Below are 12,378 nucleotides of genomic sequence, written 5' to 3'. Positions count from 1 at the left end.
ATTATGTGTTTAGGTTTTTTCTAACAATAAAAATGTATGCTTTTTTTTTTTTTTCCTTCCTTTTAACCAAAATAAAACTTATCTATTTCCCAATGTCCAAACATTTTCTACTACGTTTTTCATTATCCAAACAAAGAAATGGCGTGGCCATTGCTCTCAGTCTCAGGTTGTTACTGTCTTGGCCTCTCACAACTTCATGTTAGTATCCAAAGAGTGAGAGGTCAATATTATAGTGAAATCATACATCCATCTGTTCATCAATGTCTATTTTCTGGCAATAGAATTAGAACAAGATTCCCGGTTTTAAATGCTCAAAGCAATGGAGACTACGGCTCTGAGCAGTTAATTGAAGATCTTAGGGTTCCTCAACAATGGCTACAACCGTACAAAGCCTTGGAGGTAACACGCTGCTCTTTTCCCAATTACTCCTTTAACACGGACTATCACAACTGTTTCATGTTTATATGCTGCTTCTGCTTCTGCGTGGCTACCAACTCAAGAGGCAAATCCAAAAAAGTTTGAACTTTATTGGTTAGAGTTCAGGATTCTATCAAATCCCAATTGATTTAATGGGTTCAAAATCTATTCTTTGTAGGAGTTCTTTAACACATATACAATATGTGAGCCAAAGCTACTCAATTCCGATGAACCCAATACATATGCTTATGTATACACCCCTGTAGCGACTTATGGCACCATAATTGCTGCTCAATTCTTGTTGGTAAAGTTGTAATTACTCGGTTCTGCGAGGGTGTATCAGAGGGTCTGGGCTTTTAGCAACCATATATGCCCGTGTAGTTTTCTTGGTAGTCCTCTACTTCGTCACTCAAATCCTGAATTGCTTGGTATATTATAGACCAAAATGTTAGGGGCCAAGTGTTATCCAAAAAACTGTAGGCTTATACTAAGGCATTATGAAATTAGAGAATTATGACTTAACTCATCTTCCATAAGTTCTGTGTACTAGACTCTGCTGTGACTGTGCAAAGTGTTTCTTGAAAATCATTTTTTATGCCTTCTTAACCGTGTTTAGTAAGTTCTTTTTGAAACAAGTTTTATATTCTAATTACAATCACTAAAAGTGTTTCACAAAAATTAATCAATTTAGATAGAGCTCTCCAAGACAATTAGTGAGAGGCAAACTGCATGAAATGGTAGTTAAGACATTTAATTACATTCAGCAATATGTTTGGGCAACTGCTAGTTATCATATTTGTTTTATATCTGATGAAGGATAGTCATTACTGAGAAGGACAACTGATCTGCACGTCAACTGTAAAGGTCTTGCACTCTGTCATGAAACAATTAGTGATTGCTTTTGATGCTCGCGCAGTTAGCTTTATGCTTTTATCCATTAACCCCACGGTGAATTGTTATTTTAGATCTTTTGTACATATGTGGCATTTTTTGTCGGGTTTAAAATTCTACGTGCTCTGTAGGATAAGTATATTGCGGGAACCTGTCTCTTCTAACTCGCTGCATGTTGACTATATCAAGTGGAGATTTTGCGGTACAATTGTTTGAGTAGATGAGCCAAGATGAGATTTGAACAAGATATGCTTAAAATTCCTCTGAAGTTTGATATTTGTCCTTGCTATCTTTAGTTTATGTCTTTAATATATATCCAGGGAACATTTGCAAGAGGGGTAGCGATTCCTTTACATACTATAAGGTGTCCTTAAATTGAGCTCCTTTTCTTTTCTAATAAAAATTGAGCTCCTTTTCTTTTCTAATAATGATCTGGCATGTTTTATTTAGTGTGGAAAATCTATTTGCTGAATACCTTTAAGATGCCATTTCAGTTAGCTTTAATGCGGAACCTAAGTTGTGGATGTTGTCTTATACTGTATAGCTTGACGTGTTCCATCTCAGAATGTCTTGCTTTTGTCGTGGTGTTGCATACATCTTGCGAAATCTTGATATAACTGGTTGTGATGTGATCCTTTCTACTCCCATTGAAGCAAAAGGGATATAATTCATATCCTCTCCTATTGCATTGTATTAAGGATCCTTTCTTCTGCATCTGCACATGTTTTGAAATTCATAATCCTAGATATGAGTTCAACCTTTTTACGTCTTTCTCTTGCTTACTATTTTTGGCAACCTTTACCTTATCAGTTAGAATAATGCAGAGGTTTCTGATCTGCATAAATATGCAGAGTAAGGCTGAAGGTATACAATTAGCATATTATCCCACCCAACCCCCTTTCTTTTGTCTATTGAAATACATGGCTCGTTTAACAGGAATCTGAATGGTTGCAAACTGCTCTTAACAAGTGGTTGGATGATGAATATTGTCCAGAGGAAACAAATATTGAGATCAGCAAAGTTGCTGCAAGTTCATTCTACAGATCATTACTGGAAAACAAAACTGACATAGGTGAGATACTGCTAAAAATGGCTGGAGATTTGGAATCCATATCATATCAAGAAAGCTTTCATGGAGCATTCTCATCAGCAAATGCAGCAGTGAATCTTATAATCCAACGTCTTGAACAAAACTAATCATTTGGCTTCAGTAAAAAGTTTGGAACTCTCGGACTTCCTTGTGCACACACCTTAATTTTTCTTTGACTTGCATTTAGAATTTATCCTTTAATAGTGTAGTAAGAGTACATTATGATTAAGAGAAACATGCTTACACCAATAAGGTTAGAAAGGCCTATGGCTTAATAGCTTGAGTTTTAGTATGTAAAGTAATGAAAGAAGTTAAGATGTGTGTTAGTCATCTCAAAACAACTTAGTATTTTATTTTTTTATCTTGAAAACAAGTTTTTCCATTAGTGAACCGCTGATTGAAGGGTTAAACTGAGCTCATACAAAAGGCTTTATGGTAACAACCTTTGTTGGGTTTTGAAAAAAGGATAAGCAGCAACAAGGTTTGAAAATGGTTGAAATTGTCTCTTCAAAATTTTAGCAAGTATAAAGGGGTAACTAACTTGAAAGCAGAAAAAATGCAGACTAACATTCAAAAACTTAAAATATCTCAAGTCTCAACAATCCAGACTATCTAACAGAAATTCAAATTTAAACAAAGTAGACTCAAACAACTTAAGTAGTACTCCATTAATTATTTTAGCAAATCAACAGCAATATTCAACAACTTTTCTATTATATTATTAAAAATCGACCACTTCAGCAGTTGTCACGATCAATCAATTAGAACTGTGGATATTTTATAAAGGTGATACACTTTAATATGATGCATCTATTATTTTCATCTACTCATGTCCTGTTAAGAAAAAAAATAAAATGGTCCAAGTTCGGAAAAATATCGGTTTGGCAACAAACAATATCAATTTGGTGCTTTTCATTGAAATGAGTAGTATTTATTACCTTGGAGTGATAATTAATTTGCTGGTGTATCTTTTGAGGTAGCCATAATTTTTTTTGTCTTTTTTAGGCCATTGAATTTGTGATGATAGAGAAATTGTTGGTGTGAAATGGAGTACTCCCTCCTTCCCATATTAGATAGACACATTATTAAAAATGTTTGTCTCATCCATATTACTAAAATGTCTATTTAATATGGGACGGAGGGAGTACTCCATTTCACACCAGCAATTTCTCAATCATCACTAATTCAATGGCCTGTCCGCTATCCATGGCAATAAAAAAGGCAAAAAAAAATTATGGCTACCTCAAAACAATTACTATACTACTAGTATTTGTTTTTGTTGTAGTTACAACGTTGGTCTTAAATGAAATGATGCAATCCATCTAATATGGGACGGAAGAAGTACTATATTACTGGTATTTGTTTTTGTTGTAGTTACAATTTGTTAGTGTGAACATTTTAACATTTTATTAAATTGCAATTTTAGCAATTGTCCATTGATGGCATTTAATGTCATCTTTATTATTCTTTCTTTAGTGCATAAAAATGTCTTTCATTATCATCTTTATTTAGTGCAAGACTAAATCATTCCATTATGTATTTTTAATCTAATTATCACTAATAAGTGGTGCACTAAATCATAATGGTGCACTAAATCATAATGGTACACTAAATGATGATAATGATGGCATTCTATTATTTTTTTCATCTTTGTATGATTTTCTCTCCTATAAATAGAGAGGTCTTCTTTGTTTTGAACATAAGAATAAGAGAAGAAAAACTAAGAGAGTTAAGTTTATATAAAAAAGAGAGTTCTTATTAGTTGAAGGGAGGTATTCTTTGTGAAGAGCTTTAAACTCAACTCTTGTCCAGAGTTTGTTGAGTTATATTTTTGTGATAAGGCTGTTGTATCCTGGAGGGGACAGGTCAAGAGGACTACTGCTGGATCAGTGAAATAATTTACTGCAGTGGGCTTGAATCTCCTTAAAGAAAGCGAGATATCTGCGCCTCAGCCAAGAAGTGAAGTTAATTTCTTCATTTTATTTTTCAATTGTAATTTGTAATTTTGTAATTTCACCAACACAATTGGTGTTAAATGAAATGATGGATGATGACACTAACATATCTAAATAAAATTTCTAAATGTATATTATAGTGCACATTAAAATACATCTGTTTTTCTTTTAAAAAAATTAAGGTGATTCATGATCCAATGGTGAGTCGAACGATTGATCGCGCTTAGAGTCGAGAAATAACCCCACTTCCTCCTAAGGGAACGATAATTAATTGCTAAGGTTCATAGGGAAGTATAAGTAGCATGTATGAATAAGAGGAAAATTCAAATTGATAGACGATTGTTCAGAAAAGCTTGATTGATATTTGATACTATAGGCTTTGTTTTTGACCTTCAAGTACCAACTAGAATGCGTGAGACTGGTTGGCCATGAAAATTTGGAATTTGTTTGTTGGTCATCAAGTGGTGAACATTTGGCCAACTGCAAAACGCAGCAGAAACGTCTACTAATACCAATATTATATTTTTGATTGAATGGCATATATTGGAATTTAATAACCAAAATTAAAGACCGAAGATTCGTGGCACGTGGAGTAAGTGGATGTCTGTCTACATAGAAGGGTGTGCCTAGATAGAAATAATGAATGAAATTAATTAGTAGTAATTCATTAAACATACGTCATGTGACATTATATTGCACTTGAATCATTAAACCCTATGTAACGACATTATGATTATAATAAAAGGATTATACTCGTCCCTACCTCTCAAAATATTTATCACTTTTGATTCTCAAGAATTAAGTAAGCTCGTCCCTATAAGCATTTAAGTTTTATTTTCATGGTAGGTATATGTTTTGTCTCGTCTTTAACATATAATATAGAGGTAGCATGAACAAAAACATAACATGTTTTTCAACTTATATCACGAGGGAGGACTTGTTGGGTAGTTAATTAAGTAGTGAGTAGTATTTTTCTCCTAATGTAAGCAGTGGCTTGGAATGTTTCTAAATCAATTAGTAAACTAGTCTTCAAGGTGGTTGGTAGGTGGCGGCATCCTGCATTCCTACCTAACTTTCCAACTCTTTTTTAAATAATATGTAGTTGAAAGGGGAAAATATATAAAATTTAATTATTTTGTTACTACTTTCCATCAAATTCTCTATATATTTAATTCATTAAAATTTCAACAAATATTAATAGGATGACACGACCAACAATGATTATTCTACATGGAAGAATTGATTGGAAAAGTAGAGTCTAATAATAACTACAAAAACAAGTGGCCTCCAAAATCACATCATTCCTTCAATCTGCCCCCCCGCCCCCCCAATAATACTATAAATTGTCGTCAAAGAATATTCAAAAATATAGGATATGTGGTAAAATAATATATGTTCATGTTATCTGCCATTACAATTTATTTTTGCTATATCTTATTCTCCATCATAATTTATTTTCACTATATCTTATCCATCATCATAATTTGTCTCCATTGTTATGTGTTTTCATTATAATTTGTTTTTTCTTTTAGGCCTATAAATAGTCATTCTTGTAAGCATTGATGAATATACAAAAGAGAAGAAAACAATAAGATTACTCATTTGCTATCTCCTCCTCTTCTTAAGTTGGTTTGTCCTTTTATTTATAATACGTTATCAGCACGAAGTCTCTTATAAGTTTTCATCATGTCAAACTTATCAAAATTGGAGTTTGTGGCATTTGATATTTCTGGCAAAAATTATTTGTCATGGGTATTTGATGTTGAACTTTACCTTACCGTTGGGGATCTTGGTGATGCTATAATCGAAGAAAATAAAATATCAAGTTAGGATAAAGCGAAGGCTATGATTTTCCTTCGTCGTCATCTGGATGAAAGCCTGAAGGTTGAATACTTGACAGTGAAAGATCCACTTGAATTGTGGAAAGGTTTAAAAGGAAGTTATGACCACCTTAGGGTAATGGTATTGCCAAGGGCTCGTTATGAGTGGATGCACTTACGGTTTCAAGATTTTAAAACTGTAATTGAGTATAATTCTGTTGTATTTAGAATAACTTCATAATTGAAATTATGTGGAAAAACTATAAATGATGAGGACATGTTGAAAAAGACACTAACTACTTTTCATGCCTCTAATGTGATATTACAGTAGTAATACCGTGAAAAAGGTTTTCAAAAATACTCTGAATTGATCTCATGCCTTCTAGTGGCTGAGCAACATAATGCTCTTTTAATGAGAAATCATGAAGTCCATCCAACTGGAACTGCTCCGTTACCGTAAGCAAATGTGGTAAAAGCACATGGTCAGTCTAAATGAAAGACAAAATAAAAATCAAGGCCACAATAATGTGTGTGGACGTGGTAATGGTAGAAGATGATATAATAATCATCGTGGTGGTGGTCAACATAAAATGGAGAACAATATGAGTTCTCAAAGTGGTCTTTCAAGAAGTAACTGTCATCGTTGTGGTATGAAAGGTCACTGAAAAAATAAATTTCGAACACCTAAGCATTTTGTCAGGCTTTATCAAAATTCATTTAAAAAAAAGGCAAATAAAAGTGGTGCCTCTTCTTTCAATTCCTGGATAGAGTCACACTTGACATTTGGAAATAATGTTGAGGTAGGACCTTCCCAAGTATACAGTGATAATATTGAAGCGAATTTGGCTTTGAAGAATGGCGATTTTAATGACATCAATAATATTACTCATTTGGAGGTTGAAGACTTCTTTGGGGATTATAATTTATGTTTAATTTTATTGTATGATTTACAATATGTTGTCGTTTTTATGTACTTTTGATTATCATATTTTTACTTTTATCTATTTAAAAAGAAAAAAAAGGGATTTAAGTTTTCTAGCAATATTGTTACTTATCTTATCTCTTATAATATACTTTTATTTTATAAAGATAAATAAATTTTTCAGTCTTCAATTGGATCCAAGATTAGTAATGGAGATATGTACTTTTTGGATAGTGCTACAACGCACACTATATTAAAAGAAAAAAATATTTCTCTCATTTGATTATGAAAGGGGTCAATGTTAATACAATATTTGATAGTACAAAAATAATTGAGGGCTCTGAAATAGCAGTTTTATCACTACCTGGGAAATAATATTGGCTATTAATAATGCTTTGTATTGTAGTAAGTCTCAAAAAAACTTATTAAGTTTCAAGGTTATTCGCCAAAATGGCTATCATATTGAGATTGCTAATGAATGAAATATTCAGTACCTTTATATTACTATAATAAAAGCGGGAAAAAAATTTGTACATGAAAAATTACCTGTACTTTCTTCTGGGTTATACCATACAAGTATTGATGTGGTTGAACCACAAAAAAATTATTGACCATAATGAATTTATCATTTGGCATGACCGGTTGGGTCATGCTAGTTATAATATGATACGCAAAATTATTGAGAATTCACATGGGCACACTTTGAAGAATCAGAAAATTCTTCAATCTAAAGAATTCTCTTGTGTTGCTTATTTCCAAGAAAAACTGATTATTAAACCATTAACAACTAAAATTGAGATTGAATCCCCTGTATTTATAAAACGTATAGAGGGTGATATATGTAGTCCAATTCACCCTTCATGTGGACCATTTAAATATTTTATGATTTTAGTAGATGCATCTACGAGATGGTTACATGTGTGCTTATTATCAACTCACAACTTGGCTTTTGTGAGATTGTTAGCTCAAATTATAAGGTTAAGAACACAATTTCCAGATTATGCAATAATGACAATTCGTCTTAATAATGCTGGTGAATTTACATCTCAATCTTTTAATTATTATTGTATGTCGGTTGGAATAAAAGTTGAGCATCTGGTCATTCATGTTCATACTCAAAATAGTTTAGCAGAATCATTGATTAAACGTCTTCAATTGATTGCTAGACCATTACTAATGAGGATAAAACTTCCTCTTTCAGTATGGGGCCATGCTATTTTGCATGCGACAGCACTTGTGCGCATAAGGCCAAACAATTTTCATGAATTCTCTCCATTACAATTGGCTTTTGGAAAGGAGCCAAATATTTCCATCTTAGAATTTTTGGATGTGCGATATATTTTTCAATTGCTCCACTGCCCCGCACAAAGATGGGTCCCTAAAGAAGGTTGGGAATATATGTTTGGTATGAATCTCCTTCTATTATAAAATATTTAAAACCTATGATTGGAGATTTATTTATGAAAAGATTCGTTGATTGTCATTTTAATAGATCAGTATACCCAACATTATGGAGAGAACATAAGCAATTGAAAAATGAGATAGATTGGAATTCATTGTCATTATCTTATTTAGATCATCGAATAAATTAATGTGAGCAAGAAGTTCAAAAGTTGATTTATTTGCAAAATATTGCAAATCAACTACCGAATGCATTTACTAACCTTCCACGAATTACTAAATCTCATATCCCAGCTACTAATGTTCAAGTTCAAGCTGATGTCCCAGTAGGACAACTTGTTCAGGCAAATGAGTCTAGACCACGCTTAAAACATGGAAGACCAATTGGTTTCAAAGATAAAAATCTTCGAAAAAGGAAGAGAATAAACAATTAAGATGATCATAATTTTGAGGCAATTGCTCAAGAAGAGCCCAGAGACATAACAAATGGTGATACCACCGAGAAGGTCCAAGTACCTGAAAATAATGAGAATGAAGAAATCTCAATAAGTTATGTCTCGACAGGAAAAAGGTGGAACCAAAATGATATTGTGGTCGATAATATTTTCGCTTATAATATTGTCATTGAAATAATGCAACAAGATAATGATCTTGAATCAAAATCTGTCGATAAATGTAGACACAGAAATAATTGGCCAAAATGTAAGGATACAATTTAATCAGAGTTAACTTCACTTGAAAAATATGAAATTTTCGGATCAATAATTCGAAGACCTGAAGGTTCAAGCCAGTGGAGTACAAATAGTTTTTGTGCGTAAACAAAATGAAAAAGGTGAAGTCGTAAGATATAAAACACTATTTGTAGCCCAAGGATTTTCACAAAGGTCTGACATTGACTATAGAGAAACATATTCCCCTGTGATAGATGCAATTACCTTTAAGTATCTAATGAATTTGACAGTTCATGAAAAACTTGAAATGCACCTAATGGACGTGGTCATTGCCTATTTATATGACTCACTGGACCATGACATTTTTATAAAATTTTTTGAAGAATTCAAAGTGCCTGAAGCATACAAGGATTCTCGAGAAACTTATTCAATAAAGCTACAGAAATTCTTATACGGGTTGAAACAATCAAGGAGAATGTGGTACAATCGACTTACCGAATATTTGTTACAAGAACGATTTAGAAATGATCCAATTTGCCCTTGTGTTTTTATGAAAAAGTCTAGATCTGAGTTTGTCATAATAACAGTATATGTTGGTGATTTGAATATTATTGGAACTCCTGAAGAACTTTCAAAGGCAGTAAAATATCTGGAAAAAAAGTTTGAAATGAAAGATCTTGGAAAGATAAAATTTTGTCTTGATCTACAAATTGAATATTTTGCAAATAAGATATTTGTTCATCAGTCAACATATACTGAAAATATTTTAAAGAGGTTTTATATGGATAAAACACATCCATTGAGTAACCCAATGATTGTAAGATCTCTTGATATTAATAAAGATCCATTTCGATCTCATGAAAATGATGAAGAGTTTATTTGTGCTGAAATTTTATATCTTAGTACAATTAGTACATTAATGTATCTTGCCAATAATTCTAGATCAGATATAACTTTCTCTGTAAGCTTGTTAGAAAGATTTAGTTCTTCTCCAACACAAAGGCACTAGAATGAAATTAAGCATATATTCAGATACCTCCGAGGGACCATTGATATACAATTGTTTTACTCAAATGAATCCACGCCACAATTGATTGTTACGCAGATGCAAGATATTTGTCTGATCCCCATAAAGGTCGATCGCAGACAGGCTATTTATTTACATATGATGGTACAACTATATCATGGCGTTCAACAAAACAAACTATGATTGCCACTTCTTCAAATCATGCAAAGATAATAGTCATTAATGAAGCAAGTCTAGAATGCGTTTGGTTAAGATCAATAACTCAACACATTCAAGAAATATGTGACCTTTCTTTAAAAAGAGACGTTCCAACAATATTGTATGAAGACAATGCTGCATGTATAGTTCAACTGAAGGGAGGATACATCAAAGGAGACAAAATAAATATATTTCACCAATTTTTTTTTTTACTTATGATCTTCAAAAGAAGGGTTAAATAGATGTCCAACAAGTTTGTTCAAGTGACAATTTAACAGATATGTTTACCAAGGCATTGCCGTCTTCAACCTTTGGAAAAATGAGATATAAAATTGGAATGCATCGTCTTCGAAATATTAAGTGATGTTCTTATCATGGGGAGTACATACGCGCTACACTCTTTTTTTCTTAACCAAGATTTTTATCCCAATGAATTTTTCCTAGTAAAGTTTTTAACGAGGCAGCAAATAATGCGTATTAGGAATAAAGATATATACTTGTTTTTATAACCTTTATTTTATATGGACATCTAAGAGGGAATGTTATAAAATAATATATGTCCATGTTATCTTTCACCACAATTTGTTTCCACTATATTTTATCCTCCACTATAATTTGTTTCCACTATATCTTATCTACCGCCACAATTTGTCTCCACTATTATGTGTTTCCACTATAATTTGTTTCTTCTTTTAGGCCTATAAATAGTCATTCTTGTAAGCATGGATGCATATACAAAAAAGAAAAAAACACTAAGATTATTTATTTGCTCTGTCCTCCTTTTTTTAAGTTGGTTTGTCATTTTATTTATAACAATATATGTTATATTTTTTGCGCGCTAAGCACATGAAATGAACGATAAAATAATTTTAGGCTTAGCCATCAATGATCAAACCCACTTGTTTGGAAATTTTACTGCTATCACCACATGAGTGTCAGATTTACTTATTCAAATTTCTTCAATATATTATTGTTATATCACATGACAAAAAAGCTTTGGCCCCTTTAATTTGTCTCCTTCAATCAAATGTCATTCTAATTCGTCTTTTTGATTAAATGAGACATACCCTAACCCGCCCCTCCGTCCATATGTCTTTTTCCTTTTTTGTTTTTCACGTGCCATAAACTTGGGATCACTTTTTCCAACCAAGAAAATGACGGTGAAAAAGAAAAAACACACCAAAGAAATGACCAACTCGCTTGGTTAATTATTATATTATCCTTTTTATTTAAGAGTTAGCACATTTTTAGAAATATTACCACTTCCCTTTATAATAGCACACCACTAATTTTTGCAAAACATGGCCTATTCAAACACGAACAAATTAAAGGAAGAAAAAATTGTGATAGAATGATGACTATCGTATAAATAATGAATCATCACCATATATATTTTAAATAATTAAAATAAAATATATAGATAAATACAAATTAAAGTAAGTATATTTTTATTTGGAATCGTGGTAGGTCGAATTGAACCAATTTGGAATCCAAGAATAACTGAAATATGGACATTAATCTCTTTCAACTCCTCATATTCCTCTGACTTCTGAATTTTAACCCTACCTTAAAAGGAAAACTTCGATATAATAATTTTTCCTAAGAACTTTTTATTAAAATTTTCTTAATTGACTATTTAAATTTTTATTTTATTGATAAAAATTTAATTTTTCACGTTATAATCCTTTTTCCATTTTCTCTTTCCCTATCCCCAATTAACCAATTAAAAAAATTATACTCCTAAGTGATGGTACAATCAATTGAACATTTCTCATAGAAAAATTATATTGAGAATATAGAACATTATGTCATGTATACCTAAGACAAACTAAATATTTTTAGCAAATCTTTTGAGTAACTTCTTATTAACCAGCTGTTTAAAATTGAACAAATTAAAACCTTGAAAGATATTTGCCTTCTTCATAACTTTTATTGCTTGATGTGACATAATTTGGATGCATAGGTGGTACAAGTACAAAAAGGACT

At 32.0% G+C, this 12,378-nt stretch overlaps 1 protein-coding gene across 1 annotated transcript; it reads left to right on the top strand.

Moving 5' to 3' along the window:
- The first annotated feature begins 83 nt into the window (after positions 1 to 83).
- On the top strand, positions 84 to 2,739 carry LOC129900448 (uncharacterized). The gene is made up of 2 exons (XM_055975421.1): positions 84 to 399; positions 2,245 to 2,739. Exons 1-2 carry the CDS (start codon positions 139 to 141, stop codon positions 2,503 to 2,505), a joined length of 522 nt encoding a protein of 173 aa, XP_055831396.1. The 5' UTR covers positions 84 to 138; the 3' UTR covers positions 2,506 to 2,739.
- The last annotated feature ends 9,639 nt before the right edge of the window (positions 2,740 to 12,378 follow it).

The sequence above is a fragment of the Solanum dulcamara genome, chromosome 8 (assembly GCF_947179165.1).
Source record: "Solanum dulcamara chromosome 8, daSolDulc1.2, whole genome shotgun sequence".
In the NCBI taxonomy this organism is placed as follows: domain Eukaryota; kingdom Viridiplantae; phylum Streptophyta; class Magnoliopsida; order Solanales; family Solanaceae; genus Solanum; species Solanum dulcamara.
The sequence above is the reverse complement of the archived record's forward strand: the minus strand, read 5'-3'. Positions and strand labels throughout refer to the sequence as shown.